Below are 24,378 nucleotides of genomic sequence, written 5' to 3'. Positions count from 1 at the left end.
CGGTCGCTTGGCAGCACAACTGACTTTTGCCGGCCAATCCTGGCGGGGTCTCTGGCCTAGCCGCCAGGGGTTCAGTGACGATGGACTGCCCGCTGTTTGAGGGGTGTCTTGTGCACAGCCCTTGGCACAGGAAGCTGTGGGACGGGGAGGTGGGTACTTTGGGAGGCAGGATGGCAGTGGCCAACGGCAGCATGCAGGGGCAATCTTGTACCTGCAATGAGGCTCCACCGTGAGTGGTGCCCTTCCCGGTTTGTGCCACACAGAGCCTGGTGGTATGGAGAAGTGTAAGTTGTAGGAGGGCCAGAGATGTCCGTCGGGACTAGGATGGAGATTTCTGGAGTATAAAACTCCTCAGAGAAGGCTTAACAAAGATGTCATGATGAGACCTCCGGTGAGCTTTCCTAGTGGAAGCCATCTATTTTCCCACAGGGACTAAGGGCGTGGGGGCTGGGCCAGGCAAATGAGGGTCCTCCCCACCTCTGCATTTCAAGAACAGGCGCCCAACTCCTGTGAGCAGCTTTGCAGAGTCAGGAAAAGGTACTGAGCCTGTTCTACAGAGGAAGGGCTCAGGAGGGAAAAGTATTTTCAGCACAGAATGGCACCCACAACATCGGTCTGCACAGGACATCTTCAGCCTGGTGGGACACGCTGCACAGAACAATCCACCAATGTCCCAGGTTAAAGAGAACATTGCGGGAAGGGACAGAACAAACTATGCGGACTGTACGGAGAAGACACAGCCTCTACACAGTTCCCCTCACCACCAGGACCCCGAGTCCATTTCCTTACCACACTCCTAAAGGCCTCATCCGCCTGGCCAATCATGACTCTTCTGCTTCCATTTGCCTTACCCGGCTTCTGCCCACCAGTGTCTCTAGGCTTGGTACCTTTAATCCAAACAACCTAGGGGCCAACCCTCCCCCTCTCACCCTAGAAAATAAACCCGTTTTCTGCCCTGGGAAGACGACTTTCCTGTTCAGCAATGGGCTTGCTGTGAGGACATGGGAAAAGCCGACTTGGACTCCTAGAGGTCACTCACTTGCAGGTACACACACGAGCACAAGCCTTCCTTCTTTAGGGCTTCAGATGCATGTTCCCCACGAGAGGATCATGGGGTTATCAATCTGATTGTCACGGCATCCACAGTGTACTGTTCTTTGACAGACAACACAAGTGGGAAGAGGTGCAGGGAGTTGGGCACCGGTACAGTTACAGAGCTGTTAAGACTGGACCCATCACGCAGACCTAGCCAGCTCCAGCTTGGCTCACTTCTTGAAGCTGTCCACAATTGCTGGAGCAGACATCATGACCAGGTGACAAAATGTCACTTGTATTTTACATACCTCACTTCATACCTTTTCTACTTCCTGAAAGATCAAGTCAGACCAAAGGAAGCTGAGAACATGTGCGCATCACCTCTACCCAGGCCAGGAAGAAGCTATGTTGTCAGTGTCCAGGAGGCCTCCAGCAGCAACACCTACTCCCCAGAGCACACCACCCTGCCACAGACAGCTCTCACACACACCACGGTGAAACAGTCTGTTGGCATCATGTTACCGGTCAGCACAAATGAGTACCCCAAGGCTCCCGGGGAAGGGTGCTGAGTGGCCTGAAGGCACAGTACTTGTCTATCACAGTAACAGGGAAGCATACAGTATCTAAGAACTTGCGGGGTATGGGTTGAACAGCGAAGTTTCAAGAGGGACATCCCTAGGAGAACCTCAATTTCCAGCTGGGCTCTGGAGGCCTTGGCATAACCACCTAATCTTGTTTTTTGGGATAGGGTCTCAAACTCATGGCAGCCTTCCTGTTTCAGCCTTCTGATTGATGGCTAGGATTGCAGGTGTGAGTCACTACCTATCTTATCTTGCCCTGAACTCCTTAATCCTGTTTTTATACCATTTGATGCTCTGCCCTCCAAGCCCTGGCTTGTGCCAACCAGCTCTTTCCAGAGGCATCATCATCCCTAGGTGACCAGCGATAACAGCCCCAGTGAGATCCTTCTCACAGGGTGAGACTCACCCTTCTTACACCATCCCCAGAGGGATGCTTTTGAGGAGACGTCTGAGTGCCGAGTGACAATACTATGCCAGAGGCTGGCAGCCTGTGTACCTCGGATCCTCGAGAACTCTTTGGCTTCAGAGCTTGGAGATTCCTGGCCTTGTCAGTAGCCTGAGCAGTCCAGTCCAGCGGGTCCTGGCTGCTCACAAAGCACCTGACTGTAGTGAGTGTGGCCCTCGACCATTGCCTTGCAGAGAGCCACTCAGCCACCTCGAGGCATCCTGAAGGCCTGAGACTGGGGGCTCTGGCAGCTCTCTATCAGCCATGCAAGCTCAGATGACTTGGCCTTCTTGATCTCTCTTCTCCTGTGGGCAAGCAGGAGTCTCCTTGGGAATGCAGACTTAGCCTTTGGCACACCTGGCCAATGTCACATAAAGACACTCATGACTCAAGTCGGGGTGCATCTCTGGTCTTGTGAAGCTAAGTTCCGGATGACTACCCGGGGACAATAGAGTCCTAATGGTATCTTACAGCTGCTCCTTCTCAAGACCTGAGCCCTTGTAGACCCTCAAATCTTTCTTGGTTCCTTTCTTATAGGCTTTTACTTCAGTCCCAAGGTAGAACCCGTCTTCCTTCTGGGCTGAACTGAATGCTGGGACAAGAATGCTCCTTTAAGAGTCCTAATTTCTAACCTTACCACCACTCACCTGCCTCACTACTGTGGGACAGTGGCTCTGTGTAAGATGGGATCTGGCAACCTTCCTACTATGTATGTGACAGCCAGTTTTCTTCTTTGAGGCTGAGACCAAGTGAAACAGGCCACCCTTCCTGCGGTACAAAGACCTTAGGCTCCCCCAAAGCCATGTAGTCCACTTGACCTCTTGAGCTGGAACTTTTGGTCCTGAGAAGCTGACCCTCCTGCACTACACAACTGGACAGGGCCTTGAGATGTCACCGTGCCCGACAGTGCTGAGGGGGAAGAGACTGGTGGGGGACATCTCCAGCTTGCCTGCCACCCAAGGGCTCTGCTCCAGACTCCTGCCCCAGGACTCGAAGTACACTCACTTCAGCAGACAGCTATGTTGTACCACACAAATCTGCTGGCCGTGAGGCCTGGTGTGTGCGTGTGCACCTCCTATACACAGGGCCACTGTTCCCACCAGCACTCTGGCGAAGGGAAGGACAGAAAAGGCAGGGTCTCAGCCAGTCCCCAGGGCTTTGTCAATAGGCAGTAACGGGGCATGTCAACTTGGCGTAACTGGCACCTACAGCCCAGCTACACAGCAGACCACAGCAAGACAATGACAAGGAAGGGACAGGACCACAACTGCTGTGTGGGAGAAGTGGCAGGCAGTGCTACTAGGTGGGACAGCACTGGAGAGCTATCTCTCCAAGCCGGGGACCAACAAGAGGAGGAGAGGCAGTCCACTGAGAGGCAGTGAAGATGGCTGGCATCTGGGAGGGCAAGTGTACTTACTGTGGCAGGCTACATGTGACAGAGGCAGTAATCTTCAGAGAAAGGGAAGGGTTACCAGAGGTCAGAGGAATAAATCAGCCTCTGAGGCACCTGGATGTGCTGCCTAGGAACCTGTGGTTGGCGTAGTGCTGACAGGTCTGGACAGAGAGATGGTGGCACCCAGGTCAGATAGGCCCATTTTGTCTTACCAGAGTGCCTCTCCTGTCCACAATGTTCCCTTCACTTCCTCCCTTCTAAGTGGGTGTGGACGGGTCTGGGTCCCCTAAGGAGTACCTCCTTAGGCTAACAGGGCACTGACAACAGGCTCCTCTGTACCCTGCCCCACCCCCACCCCCAGCTGGATGGGGAGCCCACTGCAATAACCCACTCTTTGGAGGACTACAAAGCTGCTTCCATTTCATCTCAGGAGGGGAGCCCAGATCCTAGGAGCCCAGATCCTCTGGCCAGCACACTGAAAAACAACCAGCATAACCTATACGTCTACTGATCCCCGGCCCCGAAAGAACAGCTGTTCAGGCTTGGGGATTCTGGTTCTCTGGCTGGCCTAGGGGGGCGTTTGTGGGAGGGGTCATGAAAAAACAATGGGGGAAGGGCACAGTCTGTGAGATCAGATGGTGGCCTGTCAGGCAGCTACAAACAGGTACTCTGGTAGACAGGCAGACAGGGAAGGGCTGAGCAGAACTGGCACCTTCATGGGCATTCCCAAGAAGGCCCATGCACCACTGTTTCTTCCTGCTCTATGATGGCCGTAGGATGAACCCTTTGAATTCCTGGGTGATGTCAAAAGAAGAAACACCCTACAGAGCAGGATCAGCTCCACATGCACAGTCATCCCCCAAGCCGGACAGTGACAAATCCAGATGCAAGTAGAAAGGTCTGACCCGGGCACAGGTCTCTTCTGTGACAGCCCTGGGCCTCTCACCCATGCTGTGAGAAAACCAGACAAGGGTTTACCCACCAGGAATGAGGTCACCTGTTCAGAGCAAGGGCCCCGCTGATGACAAAATATGACTTAGGCTCAGCACTGTGGTCTTTTTCTAAGCCAAGCTGAACTTGACATCTGATTACCAGAACATACCCTTCCATGTACATACTCTCTCAGTCATGAGAAGCAGGGGTTTTCTCAGTCCACCATTCTCAATGCTCTTGCTCCTGGCTCTACCCTCTTTATTAGTGCCTCCTACCTGAGGGACCCACTCCACACTACTTCTCTATTGTTTCCGCATGAAATGCATTCTTTCAGATAGTAGGACCAAGTTCCACTCAGGCTTCCAGAAGTGTTCCTCACCACCTTTGCCGAAGACTGGCAGACAATCACCTCCAGCACAGACCCACACTACTATAGTAGGGGTGCCTGGGCTAAGGGTTGGGCATGGACTCAAGTTTAGGGAGTCAAATAGTGGACTCCAAGCTGAAGGGAGTATTCCCTTTACTGTGTGCCTGCAACACGGGCATCCTCTGTCTTCTATAAAGGGACTGACTACCCATCCACAGCCTTTGGAAGCCAGCCTTGTCTGCCAAAGGCGTCCACACCTCTGCACCAGACACCTTTGCCCAACAAAGTTGGCAGTTATGCCTGGTTGATCCATGCAAAGTCATAGCTGAAGCATGGTCTCAGTGAAAAGACATGCTAAGGCTAGGAGATTCCACTCTGGAAATACAGCCCCGCGCTAAACCCATGGCTGGTCTCCCTTTTAGCCCAGAGCTGGCCCTCATTTGCCTCATTGCCTCAAGAGCCCCATTCTGAATGCATGAGCCAATGACTAAGTGTTCCTTTGCAAAGACAGAACAATGTTCAGGGCACCTGACAATCTGTCCCCTGCCAGTGATGGGCTGGGGTCTATCTTAAAGGTTCATGAGGCCTCATCTTCGCTTGTTTTGTTTTGTTCCTTGAAACAGGGTTTTGCTAAGCAGCTTAGCTGGCTGGCTTCAAACTCATGGTCCTCCTTGACCTAGCCTTCTGACACTGGAATTACAAGCAGGTACCACTATGCTAGGCTCCACCACAATTTGTTTTGGGACTGGTGCGACAGCACAGGTGGTCAAGATACTTGCTGCTGAGCCTGCCGACTCGAGTTTGACCCCCAGGACCCGAACGGTGGAAGGGGCCTGCAAGCCATCCTCTGACCTCCGCACATGCACTGCGGCACGTATGTGGACACACACATGCATGTGCCTGAACACACGTGTACTCAGCCGCCCCCACACATGCACATGTTTTTAACCCACCAAACTTCTGCAGTTCCTTCAGGACACTTTCCCCACCTGTTCAAGCTATCATACTTTCTGCACTGTCAACGAGCCGTGCATGTCACCCAAGTCCCTTTATTTATTCACTAAGTCCCTTCCCTATCACCTGCCCCTGAACACAACCTTTAACTTACCCCTGGGGTAATGTCAGGCCCTCTGCGCAGAGGAAGAAACAGCCTACAAACACTGACTGGCTTGCTCACAGCTACCACAGTATGGGATGGAGCCAGGTGTGGGGGGCTTTCCTCTGGAGAGCAGAAGTGGAAGACAAACACCACCATGTGTATGTGATGGAGTCTTTGGCTTGCCCCTCCCAGGCAGTTCCTGGCCCCAAGAGCCTGTCACCATGATAACCAGGCAGGGGCAAGAGAGTTCAAACCCACTCTCTTAGAAGTCAAACTTTCCAAATAGGGAAAGCAGGGGGAAGAGGGAAGAAGGGAGAAAGGAAGGAAAGGGGAGGGAGGAGATGGGGAGAGAAGAAAATCCCCCAAGGAAGGAGGCCTAGCACTGAGCTAAGAAGGGCGGCAGGCAGAGATGCTGGGCACACGGCAGAGGAAGTCCTCAGCCTCTCGGGAATCACACCCTCCTGTTCAGAAGCTGGCAGGGAACAGCTAAGCAGGTGGAGCTTGGCCCTCCCTGCATCTTCTGGAGTAGCTGCCATCGCATCTGTTTTTCATTGGCTGTGTGAAAAGGGTTCTCCTGGAAAAGGAGATGGAAAACCACTGACCTTATCCAACTGGCCCGCCTTTGGAGATGGAGAAACTGAGGTCAAAGGGGCTGGGGACAGGAAGTCTAAAGTGGGGCAGGGCAGAGTCCTTCCCCAGTGTGTGTACTCTGGCTCGGTTTGGCTTAGATGCTCACCTTCCCAGGCCATCCTGTGAGGTGTAAGCCCACTACCGAGGCTGGAAGCCCCAAAGTGGGGCAATCGCAATGGCATGCACAGCAAAGAATACAAACCCTCAAGAGCTCAGGGCAACCTCAGGCTCTCTGCTGCCACAGGCATTGATCACAGGCTTAACCTGGTGACCTATAACCTGCTGGAAGGACATACTCTTCTCTGAGCAACGGCAATAGGTGGTACTGCCCATCCCCCTCCCTCCACTTCCATAGCCATGGCATGTCCAGTACTCCGGGCTGAATCAAAGAGTCTAGAGCACTGCCACATCTCCCCCCTCAAACAGGTGCATTCTTAGAGTGACCACCCCTTCCCTGGAACCCTAGAGATAGGGGTTCCCAGCTCCTGCTCCCCAGAAACCACGGGCCTCTCCCAGCTTCTTCCTTTGCCTAGGCCATCCACTCTGCCTTGCCCTACTCCACCTTGAGAGCTCTGCTGAGTTCCTATGCACACGCCTGCATGTGTATCTCCCCTGCTGCCCTTGGCTGGCTCAGTGCCCCCAGCACACTGGGGTCTGAAGCAGTGTCCTGGGGGCACTGCCTAAGCTGAAACCATCACTCGCAGGTATCAGGAAGACATGGTAGGGCCAGTTAGTCAAAGAGCAAATCTCTGAAAAATAGTTCGCAGCAGGAAAAGAAGTCTGTGCTGGAATGTTCTCCTCTGTGAAAATGCTAAACTCTTGACTGAACACTCACTCTGAGCAGACTGGTTGGGGGTGGAGGGGACCCAGGCTGAGGTTGTGCTGGACTTATCCGCTAACACCACAGTCCATCGAGGGAGAGAACAGCAGTGGGCCAGAGTAGCTGCAGAAACTCTGGCCTGGAGGCTAGCCCATAGGACAAGGTCCTGAGCCCTGGGCTCAATTCCCCGCTCTGCTGCTGGCTGGCTGTGTGACTTTGGGCAAGTCATGCTGTAGCATCTCCAGGGAGTTTTGTATCTTTTCAGGACTGTCCCAAGGACTCAGGCCAGAAATGCAAAGAAAGGGCTTAAGAGTTCCCCCTTCTTCTGCCCATGCATTCTGGCCTTGCCGCAATTCTCAGTACCTCTAGGCAACAATTGCCTCTGGTGGTCAGAAAAGAATGCACACCAGAGGAAGACATTCTAAAAGTTGCTTACATTTGGGTTTTTTGTTGCTTTAAATTAGAGCTGTGACTGCAGCAGCCTGGCTTGGCAAGATTTCTGACTGCCACCACCTGGGCCTGGGTGTTCTATGCAATGGCCCCACCAGTCTCATCCCCACTTCCTCACAGACAAGGCAGGAGACTCACAGCCTCTCCCCAGTTGATGCCAGGGAGAGGTCCAGCCTGAACCTGGACTAAGCCAGTCTGAGCTGTGTAGTTCCAAAAAGTTCAGCAGCTCAGAATATGGGAAGGATGGAAAGGTCAGCGCGGGCTCTGAGTCCATGCTAACCCCTTTAAGATTCTCAAGAACAGGACCGCTTCTCCCTGGAGAACTTGAAGTGTTTCTTTTGTTTACTCTGCTTGAGCAATTGGTCCATGGATCATCTCAGCATTGCTAAAAATAGCAGGATTGCAGCAATTCCAACTCCAGCCAAGAAACTCACATTTCCTCCATTGAAACTTTCCCCTGCTTTCTGCCCTGACCCCCACTATGATGTGACTGGCTTCCTTTACCTCACCAGCAGTAATTCCGGCTGTGTCCTTGGGCACACTAGTGAGGAAGAAACAGCTGAAGCGAGCAAGCAGGTGATCTGTAAGAGGGACAGCCACCAAGAAAGAGGTGAAGAACAGAGAAGCTGGCCAGTTTTCTCACCAGCCAGGGGTAGTTACACCTACTGTCTTCAGTGACAAGCTGTCATGGGGAAAGGAAAAGCCACAACAATATCAGATATAGTCTTTTGAGAACCAGCGATTCTTGTTGTAGATGAGGTGACTGGGATGGTCAAACAGACAGCATTCTCCTCACATGGCCTCGCAGGCATCTTCCCGGAGGACCACTGCTGACTCTTCAGTGGGGCCCTGGTGTCTGTCCACTGGAGCGTCTGCTGAGCTCTAGAGCCCATTCCTTCGCTTTCCTATATTCTCTGCCTTTATTCCCCTGCCTCACACCCTCAGTCTGTCTCTGGAACCGCCTACTGGCTCAGTTCAGAAAACCCAAGGTATTGCTGCAGTTTCCCTTGTCCAGAGCAGAACCCAGGAGTGGCGAGTGGTCCCCAGGCCCAGTCTGTTCCACTTCCCCTTGTACCCAAGAAGCACTCCTTTGGTGTCACCCAGCGCAGCTAGGCCGACGGGAAAGTGGCCTATGGCAGGCCAAAAACAAGAGCTCAGAGCTCCACAGTCCAAGGGGAGAGGCCAGGCCTCTGATGAGCCCCGTGGGCAGAGGAGAGAAAAGGGTCTGTTTTTACAGCTCGCAGCACCTTATGAGTGCTCACCATTTCCCAGCAGCAGCAGACATCAAGTTTATAGAGGGTTAGCCCCATTCTCGCATGAGGACAGCACTGGTACATAAGTAAGCCTCGCCAATGAGGACACCCAAGTAAAGCCTTCGTGGAGTCCTCCCTACTAAGTCCCAGCTAGGCAGTCTGGGCCAGGTGCCAATGCTCCAGTGCAGCAGTCAGGGCAGCCTCCTCTTTTCCCTCCCCAGTCCTGGGAGTGGCAGCCCCAATGAGCCTGGATGAAAATGCTACCACAGAGACCTGGCACAACCCACAGCCAAATACAGTCCAGCTCAACACTATGGCCTGGCTGCTGGTCCCCTAACTAACCTTACTTCCTAGGGAGGGCTAATGTCTTACGTCCTTCTGCTTGTTGCCACCCTATTTCCCCCCATGGGTAGCACTCCTGCTTGGAGCAGCTGGGCCAAGCCCAGTGAAAGTACAAGCAGATCACTGGCTTTCTTCCCTTGAGTAAGACTACCAACCTCCCTAATCATGGGCTCTAGTGCTAGACACACCAAGGCTCACAGCCCTCCTGCACAGACCAGCCATGAGACCTGGGCCAAGTCACGGTACCTATCAGCATCCCTGGAAACAGGAACTTACAGTTTGACTAGTGATCTGAACCCTGGCTGACTATGTGGCAGGCTTGGGCTCTGACACACAGCATGTTTACAGTGGGTCAACATGCTCCTTGCAGTGTGGGCACAGTACAAGTAGAACTGTGAAGTATCAGTCACAGGTGTTTCTAGGAGGGAAGATGATGCTGTGGGACAGACCTAAGGAAGCTATAAACTAGTACAAACCAGGTAGTTCCTATCCTGACATCCCCTGGTTCTGACCAGTGCATGTGGTAGAGGAATCACCCCACGGAGGCTTACAGGGCGTGTTGACATTGAACTTCACCGATCTCTACCCAAATAAGCCTGAACTTGGGTCTGGTGTTGGGGACAAGGATTATCCACAGCCCCACCAAGCACGATGCCTCTTTGAAGCCAAAGGAACAGAAGGAAAGCCAAGGAGTAAGTGTGCCTGATGCTGACTAGTGGAGGTAATGCTGGACCTGATCTACCAAATGAACTGAGGCCTCGCCATGGCTGGATTCCTGGGCACCTGTGCTCTGGGGCTGCTGCTCCCTACATACTCATCTCAAGGAATTCTCACAAGATGGGGGATCTTGGACATCACACATAGTCACTAGGCACCAAAGGGGGACGGACGGACGACACCCTAGGAATGTGACAGCAGCGCTCTCTTAGGTTTCCCTGCCTGGCTCTGCTGGTCTCTAAAGCCTCTATGGGAGGAGAGCACTGCCTGAGGAGCAGCCTGCAAAGTGTGTATCTACTCACTGGATGGGGAAGGGGATTGATTCCCCCAAGGCCACATCTACCTGGCAGAAGATGGAGTAGAGGAAGTATAAATCGTCCCTGCTGAGAATGGTCAGTTGGGGATTTTAGAGAACGTTTCTCCTTCTCCATCTCTGGCAGATGGCTAGTCCTTCAGCTGGCCCCACCAGAGAGGCCCTTCTTCCCCTGTAACCACATCAAGGTCCTTGAGGCACTAGGCTTAGGAACAACAGATCCTGAGAAACACAGATGGCTCACACAATGCCCATCCCTTCTACTGGTTTAAGCCACAGTCAGGACAAAGGATCCACCTGGGTCTCTGGGGTGGCCGCCTTGTAGGAATGAGCAAGCCCAGAGCCTAGGCAGACAAAAAGAACGAGCCTCAGGTGTGGGAAGGGGCTCAGCTCCCCAGCCACCTGCACAGACTCAAACAATCCACATTCCTCACTACACCCATCGAGAGGCCAAAATGAAAGGCATCTATGAAAGACGGCTGGGAAGGGCAGGGCAGCGTCATTCTGTGGGAAAGAATCTGCCCCAGTGCTGGACCACCTGGCAGTCTAGGAAAGTACTAGGTGCACAACAGGGATTGCTCCCTGGCCTCCAGGCATTTGTCCTGGAGACTCTCACACAGGGGAGGTGGCTGCAGCAAAGCAGCAGGCTTTATAATGCCGGACAACAGACATCCTCAGAGAAAGCGGCAACAGTGCAGCAGCTAAGAAAGTGAGCGAGAGCTGCAGCCACAGGTACCAGCTCTCAGCGTAGGCCACACAGCAAGGGACTGGCATGGTATACAGGCCAGCTACAAGTATGTTTTAGTCTGCTCTCCTAGAGTCTAGGTAGGCCTCACGCTTCTGGAAGACCTCAGCCACATGGGAGTTAGGGCTTTCACTACCCCTTACTTCAATCCTGTCCCTTCTGAAACCAGCTCTGGCCTCTGGGATCAGTGGAGGACTTCTGGGGTCCAAAAGACCTGAGGCTCCATGTGGGTCAATCTAGAGTCGTTAAGGATTAGCTATGTGTGTTCTAAGCGATAGGGACACTAAATGAATCCACCTGTTGGGACCATCCTGCTCCAGGGAAGCCTTGGGCTTTGTATGAGGCCAAAGGGGCAGAATGGCCTAGAGCTGAGCTCACCCATACCCCAAATCTAAGGTTTTTCTTAATGCCTTAGGCGGGAATGTATACTGCCCACCTGCAGTACCCATTGCTTCTTTCAGAAAGGCTAGAAACTGGGTTAAAACAGGAAAAAAAAAAATCCCTGTCTGCTAAAATAAGCAAACATTTTTGGGGAAGATGAAAGAGCCATCTCTGGCTCCGTTACTATGGGAACACTTGAGAATCAACTAAAAGATAGGGAGAGATGCTCGCGCTGGACAAAACAGCCTGGTTTCAGCCCACGCAGCCCTGCCCACCCGCCCGCCTGCCCAGAGGTGAACGTGCTTGCCCAGAGACAAGCCCCTAGCTCCAGCACCTGTTAACCTGACTCAGCTTGTGCTTTCCTGGCCTCCTCTTTCTAGGCCCCCTGCTCCTTGCTCCCCTCTGCAACACCCCTAGCTGGCCTTTCCACATGCCTGCAGGCCGCCTCAACCTGTCTCCTACCCCTGAATCCACGGCTACAGGCCTTCTGTCAGCTCCTCCAGATCCTGCAGGAGGAAGCACAACAGTGCCGAGCTGGGCCCCGACCAGGAGTGCCCAGGAACTCCACCTGTTTGGACACAGACCCTACTGTTAGCTGGCATCAAAGGGCTGGGAAACAAGGGCCTTCAGCTGCTGATGGAGCCCCAACCTAGGAACCCTGATCTGTCCTTACCTCAGCCCCAATTAAAACTCTTGTCGTTGGAGTAGGTAGGTAGATGTATGTGTGCATGTGAACACCTGTGTGCATACGCACTAGAGCACAGGCGGAGGTCAGGGGACAATTTCCAGGAGTTGGTTCTCTCTTTTGTTTTACTGAGAAAATCGGTGTTGGTCAGCTGGGGCTGAAAAGTCAGCTGTGATTAGAAAGAGACCAGATTCACTGAGGTGACATCTCCTGGGAAATAACATCCTCAGGGTCAATAAATGGAAGCTGTGGTCCAGAGGGGACTAGAGCTGCATTTCAAAGCTGGCAGCTGAACGCAGTGTTACCGGGTTTTGTAGCATGAGACTTGTAGGGTTAAGGGGTCAAGCAGGGTTAAGGGGTCAGGGAAAGCAGTTGAGGCTTGGTGCTGAGAGAGGCCAGGAAAGGCCACTGGTGAAGGTGCAGGCTCAGTGCAGTGGAGACCCTAATGTGAGGGATGCTAGGACCATGGGACAACCATCAAGGACAGTAGCAGGTATGGAGTGGAGCTGTGAATGATAGAGACTGCAGGGTGGAGCTGCCCAAGCCCAGGAGATCACGGACTAGATGCAGGACATGAACCACAGGATTTGATTTACATTGCTGGATGGTGGTTTTGCTTTGTTCAGATTGTGACTGTGCCCTGATTCTCCCCTCTTGGAAAAAGTATTTATCTTTTATTTTACAAGGAACTCACAGTTGAGACTCTGGATATTTTAAAGAGACTTATCATTTAAAGTGTTTGAATTTTTAAAGACCATAGTACATGTTTGTTTTGTTTTGTTTTCTCTATCCTGGAACTCACTCTGTAGCCCAGGCTGGCCTCAAACTCAAGAGATCGGCCTGTCTCTGCCTCCCGAGTGCTGGGATTAAAGGTGTGCGCCAGCACCGCTTGACAAGACTGTAGGATTTTTGAAGTTGTAAAGTGTTTTAGATTGTAGCTGTAATAGTAATATAAGACTCTGAACAAAGAAAGAAAGGAAACGTTGTGGTTTAATAGTAATGTACTGGTGTGTCGGGTAGAAAAAGGATCGATGTCCTGGTTAGTTTTGTCCGCTTGATACAAGCTAGAGTTATCTGGAAAGAGGATCCTCAATTGAGAAATGCCTCCATTAGATTGCCTGTCTGTAGGGCTATTTCTTGATTAATTATTGATGGGGAAGCACCCCTGGGCAGGTGGCCCTGTGGTATAAGAAAACAGGCTGAGTAAGTCATGGGAGCAATCCAGTAAGCAGCACTCCTCCATGGTCTCCGCTTCAGTTCCTGCCTCCAGTTTTCTGCCTTGAGTTCCTGTCCTGACTTCCATGTATGATGAACTGTATAACTTGAGAGATGAGATAACCCCTTCCTCCCTAATTTGTTTTTGGTTATAGTCTTTATCACAGCAATGAAAAGCAAACCAAGTTTACCCACTGAGCCATCTTCCCAGCCCATGACAGAAGTGGGGTGACAAGAGGAGGCTGGGGGGGGGAGCTAGTCTCTCTAGTGATGCTGATTCCATCGGTATGTGAACAATGGGACTGTAGTTGCATCGAGTTCATTCCTCGCTCCCTCCCTCACCCATGGGTCTAGCCTGCTGTGCGACAGGCCCTGTGTGGAAAGACTCCTATCAGGAAATCTGGCATTCGAACCCCAGGTTCCATCTACCCATGCCCTTTACAACCTACCTCCTTCCCTTGCCCTGTGCACTTCCCACAGAGGCTCAGTCAGTTTCCTCAGGGAGGGCCCGAAGAACTGCCCCCAAAGGTGTTCTAATCCTGGCCTCGTTTTCCAATCTGCTTCTTAGCTGAGCGGCACCCTCCCCGCACTTCCTGCATGGTCTACAGCAGCCACTGAAGGCCTTCGACCGGATGTGCATAAGGGGCTCTAGGACGAAGCCCCTGAATCCTGTCCCCACCAGATCAGCACTCACGGACTGGGAGGCTGTGCCTGGAGGCCATCCATCTCCAGAAGAGGGTGGAATCACCGTGCACTCACTCACACAGACCAGGAGACTCAGAGAAGCACAACACCGACGAAAGCCCTGGCCCCTGACACGCTCACCTAAGAGGGCAAGGAGCAGCCCTGTGGGCCTCTGCTGTCCTCAGTTAGGCCTGGGGCCCAGCATGGCAACAAGGGCTGGGCTAGGGCCTGGAGAACCCAGGAGCCACATCAGCTGCAAAGACAGCCTGGAAACTTTCCCAAGATTTAGTGTCAATAAAACAAAGAAACAAACATGAAAGTCGCATCCATTGTTGACACATGCACACATACAAACAGGCCTATTTTAAACACAGGAGCAGCTCTGAGAAGACAGAGGAGTTGTCAAGGGGCTAAGGTTTTCCTGTGTCTGAACTGCTGGTGGTGACATCGTGGTCCTATTAAGCATCCCACATTTTTAAAAAAAACTGTCATTAGTGTATGACACAAGGGTTCCCTGCCTATGATCTGAGGATGAGGGATCTTCCCAGATCAGGTCAGCATGCACAGCCCAGGAACACAGGCCTGTGGGACACTGCCATACCCAGCAAGGAACAAAGAACTGCCCTAAATGATTCTTTGACATGTTGCTAAATACTTTTCTCAAACTTGGTCAAGGATGCTGGATGTACGTGCAGAGTTCTCATGGTATCTCAGAACTTTTCAGTAAGAATTATTTATGTTATTATTTTATGTGTATGGGTGCTTTGCCTACATGTGTCTGGGCACCACTTGTGTGCCTGGGGCCCTTGGTAGTCATTGGATCCCCTGAGACTGCCATTACGGACAGTTGTTGGCCACCATGTAAGAGCTGGGAGTCAGACTCAGGTCCTCTAAAAGAGCAGCCAGTGCTCTTAACCAATGAGCCATCTCTCCAGGTGCCTGCCCAACACTTCTTGCCATGCTAGGCACAAGCCATAGAGGCTAAGGATTTTAAAACAACAGAGGTGGCCAAGGAGGAATGCCACACACACCAGGCCCACAAGGGGTTCTAGTCCTCCCAGGTAGAACCTCGGGACTGCCTTTTATTTGGGCAGGACTCATTTTCTGGAAGAAGGGGTTCCAGAAATCACAGGAGGAGCTGCAAGGAGTGAACATAACAGGAAAGAGGCTGCGGCACCTGGCTGAATGATGACTTTTCAACAAGGTGGGAAGACTCACGTATGAGGAAGGCATGGAGGCTTAGCCTCACCTTGCAATATCCCTATACTGTCTTTAAGAGATCAAAGGACCAACAGTAGGGAAGGCAGGAAGGAAATTATTTTTCTTAGTACCTACCATGTGCCAAAATCTGGGTTTCAGGCACTACACCATTATCTAACTTGGTTCCTACAGTTACCCTTCTTTGTTTAAGACAGAGTCTCCCTATGTCTTCCTAGCTCAGACAATCCTGTCTGAGCCTTCTGAGTAGACAATTACAGGCATGTACCACCACACTGGGGAACCTACAGTTATTTTTCAAGTCGGGTATTAGAACTCCACTTTATGAGGTGAGTTACCAAAGAGATCAAAAAATTAAACAACTTGCCTGACTCTAACTCAACTACAGAAAAATAAGTTTGCAAAAGGGCCCACTTAATTAATATATAGTGTCTTCTAAATCACTAACAAAAGAACTGATGGTCCAGCAGAACAAAAACTATGAACAGAAACTGTATAAAAGCTAAAACTGTTGGACCGGGACACAGTTCAGTGGTAGTTTGCTTCCCTACATGTGTGGGGTCCTAGGCTCAATGCCCGACACCACAGAAAAATAATTTCTACAGTTAATATATTATACAGAATCTCATTCACAGGGAATGAAACATGGTAAGAGATTCCCCTGCCCCTTACTAAAAAGCAGATATTCACCCAGGAGGCTGAAATGGGAGAATCATGAGTTTCTACATAGCAAGCCTGTTTCCCCACACCCTAAATTAGAGCCATCGAGATGGCTCCGAAGACAGAAGCACTTGCTGTGCGAGCCTACCCTGAGCTTGATCCCCAGAGCCCAAAACAAATGAGGAAGTAAAGAGCTGGCTCCACAGTGCTGTCCTGACAGCCAGGACATGCACACTATGATACAAGTGCCCCAACACATGTATGCACATAAACACAAAACCCTTAAAACTATGAAATTAAAAACTTTTTTTTGAGGGGGGTCGGTTTCAAGACAGGGTTTCTCTATGTAGTTTTGGTGCCTGTCCTGAATCTCACTCTGTAGACCAGGCTGGGCTCGAACTCACAGAGATCCGCCTGGCTCTGCCTCTCGAGTGCTGGGATTAAAGGCGTGTGCCACCACTGCCTGGCGAAGTTAAAAACTATTAACAGTACTGATGAACTGATGAAGTCCTGAGAAACAAAGCATGTGTGTAAAGGTGGGGGGAGGGGTAGGTCTTGGAGCATGGTACCCATTGATACTTTAAAAGTACCACAAACATCTTAACCCAGGCAGGAATTCCATTTCTAGGCTTTTTCTTATAAACGGGCTCCCACACATGTACAAAGATAAATATCTGAAGTGTTGCTTGTAGTAACAGAAGACCGGGAATAATCTAAACATCGACCAGCGCACCTGAATACTGTGCAGCTATAAAAAGAATGATCAAAGGCAGGAATGGTGATGAATGCCTAGAATCCCAGCACTTGGGGAGGTAGAGGCAGGAACATCTGAACATCTCTGACTACTCAGTGAGTCTGAGGCCAGCCTAAGCTAGAGGTCCCGACTCAGGAGAACAAACAAACAAACCGAAGGTGTGCGCTGGATACAACAGAGCATGCCTGTAATTCGGGCACTCGGAGGCTGAGGGGCAGGACGGCAAGTCTGAGGCCAGCCCGGGCTATGGCAAGGCCCTTTTTCAGGCAGGGATAGAGATCACTGTACAACACTAGCTTAGCCTGAGCCAGGCCCTGGTTTTGATGCAATGAATGATAAATGGAATGAACATATTTTAAAACACTCTCTAAGAGATGCTATTAGGGGAAAAACAAACAAATACCACTAAGGACAGAACTGTATATGCTTCTGTTCTCTGTGTACAGATACACACACTGGCTTATGAAAGGTCTTCTGGAAGGATGTGCTCTTGGGAGAAAGAACTGCTCCTGCTGTGGAGTGAGGCTACTGTCTGGGCAAAGGGTATGTGGGTGCTCTTTTTCACAGCAAATCCTGTAGTACCATGTAGTCTGATTACCAATGACACGCTAACTACCTGTCTGTAAATGTCAACATAGTGAGCACAGGGTTCTAGACTTGAGTGCCTTCTGACCCCCAAGTTACAGCCTGGGAGAAAGGATGAACCATGGAACTGGATACTTCCACCACTTGACTAGCTCTCAGTGAGGGCCCTGGCAGCCTTGCACCTTAAAGATCTGCCCCTGCCACAACCCTCCTGCCTGCCAACACCTTTGGCAAACCCTGCCCTTAAATTTCTCTCTGAGTATCAAGAAATCAGGGGGAATACAGAAGAAAACAAGGCTAAGAGGGGTTGTGTGACATGCCAAGGTCACCTAGCTGGGAGCCAGCCATGCTGGGAGGGGTGCGGAGGATGGAGAAGACTTGGACTAAAGGTAGAAGAGAGCCGGCCCACCGTCCCTGGATGGGGCAGAGCACACACGGGGAGGCTGGGCTGGCAGGTGCTGAGGAAGGCAGGTGCTTCTAGGAGGCAGACAAGGGCAGCCTATGAAAACACTGCTCTCCCCTCACCTGGAATGGCAAGGCTAGCTGGAAGGGCACTGAAGGCCCAGCCTTGGGAAAACTTATTTTCAAGCAGTAGAGTTAGCCTTATTGAGAAGCTCCTCGGTGCCCAAGATCACATGGGGGAGGTGGACCTGCTCCAGAGCTACAAGCCCGAAGTCCACTCTCACTTGCCATATGGCCCCAACACCCAGGCCTCTAGAGGACACACACAGCTCATCCATGCCTCTCCCCAGTGCCCAGGGGAGAAGAGAGACTTGCTAGAAGTCACTCAGTTAATTACAGCCCCGTATCAGTTTTGAATTCTCTTGTCTGTACCCCCTGTCTGCACTCTGAGGATGCCACACACCTGAGGCTCTGTAAGCACCTGACCAGGGGGGCGATTCACACAGCTTTAGTGAGAAGCAGTGGCAGCAAGCAGCCTCAGAAATCAACAAGGCAAAGTACTCACGTTGAAGAAATTGGTCTTGTTCCTCTCGCAGAAGAGCCCCTGTGCCGGCATGTGCTGCAGTTGTTGCCATGGGATACTGCTGCCTAGCAACACATCACGGGCCCACTGGAGGTTCTGGGGAAACAAGAAGTAGGTTGGAAGTGAGTGTGTGGGCTGCTCAGGGTGCCCATGGGAAGGCAGGTGGTCCCTTCTTCATGGCTGCACTGGCAAAAACACTGGTCAACAGCAGCTCTGCAGACATCGATCCTATAGCTCCAGGAGGCTCTGGACAAGAGCTGAGTACTGGGTTGTGGGATGCATTTTTGGAAATGATTTCTTTTTTTTCCCCTTCATCATAGCTGACTTAGGAATGTGGCTTCAGACTGCATAAGGCAGTGGGCACAGAGGGACCCCTCACTTTGCCCGACCCTGCAAAACTGCCATGTAGACTCAATGTCCACATACCACTGGGGACCCTTAGTGGCCCCAAAGGCAGATCGCACTCATTTATCACTAATCTTACTTATTTCAACCTGGAGTAGAGTTGTCTTAGAGGTCTGGGCTTTGCTTGGGCCCAGGTTCTCTTGGCAATGGGGCTTCTTGCTGGAACCCATGTAGGAGTCCTGAGAGATGGAAGGAGAGCAGGGAGGGACAGGCTGACCTAAGACCTTTTCACTAGCCTAGAGAGAGAGCAGTCCTTTCCCACCAGGTGTCTGGCTAGCACCTTCCCCTCTCTGGATATACAGCTGAAATGAGAACCCTAGCCACGCCCCTCTGGGTCCATGGCCCCTTCACCCTTTCTACAGCATTCACCCTCCCCACGCAATCAGTTCTCCCTTTTGTCTTGAGGCTCTTGCTTGCCTCACCTCGTCCTGGACCCAGCTTTGGACTCCAGGTGCTCCAAATGCTCACCTGTTCCCATTCTGCTGGCCATTATTACTTTAGGTATAAGTAGAAATCCTGACACCAAGTGAGACACATGCTGCCTGACATCTGAGCCTCTGCTCTGTCTCTACAAAGAGCCACCTCCACAAGTAGCTTCCTAGCATTTTCAGGACTCTGTGGCCAAGGGTTTGGGACACACAAGAATGAAGATCCTTTAGCAACAGGCATAGGTGAGGTCATAAGTATGCACCTCTAGAAAATATACTCAAGGCAGAAAAGGCTTGAGTTTTCCATGGAGGTTAACAGAAGATGGCCTGATTTCCTTCAGGTTCGATAGTTAAGCTGAGCATTGATTCCAAGGCCAATTTCTTCAAGGGCAAGACCTGGGTCTTAGTGACCAAAGGCTAATGCCTTAGAAAGTCAAGGCTGCTCTGCCCAAGACTACACCCTTGTCTTCTTACCTGACATGCAGGTAGGGCCAAGAAAGCCCCGGGCAGCCCCGCATCCCAGGAAGAGAGGAACAGCAGCAGATAGAGGGCACTCTGCCCACATGACCCCTGGAAGCCTTGGAGGTGGAGCTGGTTCTGGCTGAACCGCTGAGTCCCGACTCCTGTTCCAACTTGAACCTGACATGCTGAGTGAGCAAGCAGAGGATCTAGCTCAAGGAGGAACTTCCACCGAGACAAGGTAGAGGCCATTCTTTCCGAGGCTCAGCTGGTGTCAGGCTGTGTCCACTGCTTCTCATACTCACAGGCCTTTCCAGGGCCTCCAGGAAATATGCCATCTCTTCAAGGTGAATAAAGAGGTGGGGTTCCTGCTTACTTGAGCTAGGTCCCCAGATTTGAAGCATGGAGTACATGCTTCTTCACACTCAAGGAGCAGAGTAAAATGCTCAGCCTCTGCTTCACCTGGGCTGTTAAGGCTCCAGTAGGATCAATGGGTGATCCACATTCAAATGCCCACTAGCCAGGTTCTAGAAGACACAATTCCCAGGCCTTCACTCACAAACATTCTAACCTGGTTTCAAGTCCTAGACTGACATCATCCCTTCCATATCCCACAACGCCTCCAGTCCGTGCACCTCTGCTCCGGCAGGCTTAGAGAGAAAAGGGTAGCCACAAAGAAACAGAGCAGAGCAGAGACAGGATAGGTCGAGCAGGAAAGGAATAAAAACCAAGAGTAGCCTAACTTGCCCATCAAGGCTGTGAGGCGACACAGGTTCAAGCCTCAAGCCTCATCCAACAGGGAGCCCAGGAAAGAAGCTCGAGGCCACAGCAGTGCCCAGCCGTGGAGCCTGGGTCTTAGTGCCAACTCCTTCAGTCTCTTCTGAGGGGACGCTTAGGCCAGGTGAACTGACTGACGTCTGGTCCGACCCGCCACGAACAGACATTCACAGAGGAAGACACTGAGCATGCAACAGGAGACCACGTGCGGAGTTTGGGGGGTTTGGACACAGGTTTACACACAGTAGGTGAGCACTCTACCTCTGAGCTACATCCCCAGTCATTCTTTTTTTTTTTTTTTTTTTTTAATTTAAATTCTGAGAGACTGGCGAAGTCACCCAGACTGGCCTGAACTCTGGATCCTCTTGCCTTTACAAGTTACTGGGATTACAGGCATGTACTGCCATTCTTGTTTTTGTTTGTTTTGTTTTTTAAATCAACCAGTAACTTACCCATTTTTGCAGGGCTGGGGATCAAACCCAGGACCTTAGTCATGCAAGGTCAGTGTTCTAATACTGAGCTACATCCCAAACCCCCATTTGTACTTCTAATACCTCCAGTGACCCACCTGACACTGGAAGTTGGACACAAAGGACACCCACCTTTGACCTCATCTGAAGTCAGTGAGGTGGGCAACACCTGGGCTATGGTGTGCACCCGACTGTTACAGGGCTGGGGGATGCACTCTGGCAAGAGTCCAACTGACCAGAGAGCCAAAGTCCAGCTTGGTTAGTACAAGAGCTAGGTGTGGTCTCTTGTGAAGCAGAGACATGGCCTAAGTCTGTGGAAACTCTGAGGTGAGTAACCCCAAGAGACACAGGACATGGGCCTGGGCTGCACAGGCCTGGGAAAGGCTACCACAGTGCTGTGACACAAGTGTCCCAGTGCCCCTGAGGGACTTGTGAGCAGAGTGTGGATGACATGCACGAGGAGCAGCAGTTTGAGGGGAAGGAGACAGAGCACCACCTGAAGAAGCATCTTCATAGAAGCCACCACTTCCTTAGGAAACCAAGGTGAAAAGATATCCTTTTGGCTGGAGGCATCAGGAAGCTGGAGCCAGGGTGGGGGAGGAGTTGATGCAGGCCTCTGTGGCTGTGGAACAGGGACCCACATTCCTTCCTGACTCATACAGGGGCAGCAAGACAAGTTTCACAATTCCTACAACAAACACTGGCTGCCAACTGAACTTGGATTACAGACTCGTCTTTCAGACTCGGCCCTGCGCTCTGGTGGAAAGCACACTCTGCAGCTGTTTCCAGATCTGAGGTGCGGTGGCAGGAAGAGGCTCCTCAGGGGCCCGGAATAAAGTAGCCAGGAGTCTCTGGTGCAGTCTGAAATCAAGAAAGGGGCCATAAAGGTGGGCAACGGGGTCACTGGGCAAGTCTGAGGCTGCCTCAGCTACCCCCAAGGCCTGGGCCGGTCCAGCCAGCCAGCCTGTGCTCGTGGACCGTCTCAACTGTGTCCGTCTGCTAACTTGCTCAGACCACACTCACTTCAATACACTGCACACCAGGCTGGCGTCCACGGCTACTCGGAACCTTACTGACGCAGTGTGGGCAGCTGGCGTCCCTACCCGCACCTTCTGAACTCTGTACTCAAGGGGGCTTAGCAGTGCCTGCTGACTGGAGAGGAAAACAGAGCTGCTGTCCTTCAGAGAACCTGCAATTCCAAGACGGCCAAGGCTGCAAGGGAGACCTGATCTCAGACACATCTGCCACTACTGCGTGGACAACCTAGATGACATCCTGTGCCTGGGTCTCTCTCACTAGCCAGAGAACCGATGACAGTGGTCCCACAAGAAAAATCGGGGCACATGGAGGCCAGACCCCATGATATCTGCCTATATGTACAGTCAGGCAGCAGGAACCTGCAAGTAAGACCAGCTGGACTCCGCAGTGACCTGCTCCAGCACGTATGACAGCTTCCAGGAGGGTAGCTATGGGCCTCAGCTGGACTCAACCCTTCACCTGTCCATAGGAACTGGCTTAGCAAGAACCCTTCTCCGAGAATGGAAAAGAAAAGGCAATTCTCCCATTATTCCTGGGAATATTACTCAATGGAGAAAGTATTCAACGAAGGAGGAATACTTCCTGACTGTGTGCCCTTAGAGGCCACAGCTGGAAGAGGCCATCAGCCTCTGGGGAAGACCACGGATAGCCCTGCATCACTCCTCCCTTGTGGGTTCGGGCCTACTCTCCTTTCAGGCCCTTCAAGAGTGCCGCTTGGATCCTTCTAGGTTTCCACAGCACACCTGCTACGTCCTGTCTAAACCGAGGTCCAGTGTCCCTCACACTCTAAGGACACACAAAGCCCAAACCCCCTGCCTCTGACGCTGCACCAGTGTCCCTGCAACTTCTACTGCTGAACTGGTGAGCCTGTGATCACATCCTCTTCCGCCCTCCTTGTCCACCACTTTCCACCAGGCCCGATCTGATTCAAGATGGGCGTGCAGCCTGACCATCCACCTGGAAGACTCTTACTTGTGACTTCCTCATGGGTTTCAGGACTCCACTGCCTGATTCACAACTCTGGTCAGAAAGGCCTCCCGTGACCTTTCTGTCTAAACAGCCGTACCATCCCTTCTATTCCCTTACCCAGTTTATTGCCTCCCAGACTTATCACTAGCTGCTAGCAGACACGTTTTCTGCTCCCTGATAACCAATGGGCACACTTGAGAGCTTTCTTTTGATCCCTGGCTCCTCAAGAGGGGCTACCACGTAGTAACCGCTCAGTAGACAGATGATGAACCTATCCAAATACACAGAAACCATAGCAGAGGAACACACTAAACACAACCAGTTACAACTGTCCAAGCTTAAGGAATCTTATTTGTAACAGATGCCTGGGCACAGTATTCAAGCCCTTCAGACTTCTGCATCTCCATTCCTCTGTGGGAGAAAAGCTGGAAAAGCAGCAACCTTTATGGGCAATCTGTCTCCCTCCCTCTGGCCCCCAAAGGCTCAAAAGACTCTCCAACCAAAAGGTAGACAGACTGGATGCATAATCAAGACTCCTATATAGAGTATATGAATGTACTCAGTGTTTGCCTTTTTGTGACTAGCTTATTTCACTGAATACAAGACCTTCAGGTTCATCCATATTGGTACAGGAGTTCCTTCCTTTTAAAGACTGAATAACATCTTATACTATTATTGACTATAGATTTATTACTATATTATTACTATATTACTATGTTGAAACTGGGAATGTATATCACCAACTTCGTTTTCATTTGGCTGTTTGGCTCCAGGGCCCATTTTATCAGCCTCTGCACTGGGCTGCTTATCGTAGTTATAGCAAAAACTGGAGGACCTCAGTTCCAGGACAACAGGGCAAAGGTGGCCCAATACCTCATCTTTCATCCAGACCCGTACTGGTGAGGTAGGAGCCCAAACGATAAGAGGTATCCTGATACAACATGGAGGGCAGCCACACATAGGCATCAAAGATCCCTCAGGAGAAGACCTAGCCCTTGACAACTGTTCCAGGCACAGTCCCTGGAAGGCCTAATTGGGGGGTGTGAGGTGGGCAGCAGCTACAGAGATGGAGAGACAGGGGAGATAGGTCTGGCTAACGGGAAAGAGGGGCCGTTTGCCCACCCACCCCCGTTATCATAATTCTATATGCATATCACCACCAGTATCCTTCAACCAAACAGCCTTGAGCCTCCAAGGGTGCCTAGCCACAGAGCCGGGGTCTGTCCCTAGGAGGGGCCTGCTTCAGAACACACAGTGAGGCAATGACTTCACCTGGAGTGACATGTGAAAGACCTAAGGGATCAGCAGCAGCTAACTGTCCAACCATGGGCAGTTCTGCCTGGTGGACCCCAGAGTAGACAGACACCTAACGCTCCAGTTGGCCACCGAGCCATAAAGCAGCAACAGGAAAATGCCACTGCTACGCCTACAGGCCGGTTTGGTAACAAAATGTGCTGCTGTCAAATACACACATTGGGAAGTGTTCGTTACCAAACAGGTATGTGTGGAAAGGGTCACTGCTTGCCAGTTAATGTTTCTGAA

At 51.5% G+C, this 24,378-nt stretch overlaps 1 protein-coding gene across 3 annotated transcripts in view; it reads right to left on the bottom strand.

The window, feature by feature from the left end:
* Positions 1-24,378, bottom strand: part of Cabin1 (calcineurin binding protein 1) — a 126,825-nt gene that overhangs the window by 22,428 nt on the left and 80,019 nt on the right. For all 3 annotated transcript variants that reach the window (XM_037199671.1, XM_028874232.2, XM_028874234.2), the window contains one exon: positions 18,273-18,386. In XM_037199671.1, the coding sequence (XP_037055566.1) occupies positions 18,273-18,386 (114 nt within the window). The remainder of the gene's footprint in view (positions 1-18,272; positions 18,387-24,378) is intronic.

Source organism: Peromyscus leucopus, chromosome 16_21 (genome assembly GCF_004664715.2).
Source record: "Peromyscus leucopus breed LL Stock chromosome 16_21, UCI_PerLeu_2.1, whole genome shotgun sequence".
NCBI classification, from domain to species: domain Eukaryota; kingdom Metazoa; phylum Chordata; class Mammalia; order Rodentia; family Cricetidae; genus Peromyscus; species Peromyscus leucopus.
Note: the sequence above shows the minus strand (reverse complement) of the source record. Positions and strands in the feature narration are given on the sequence as shown.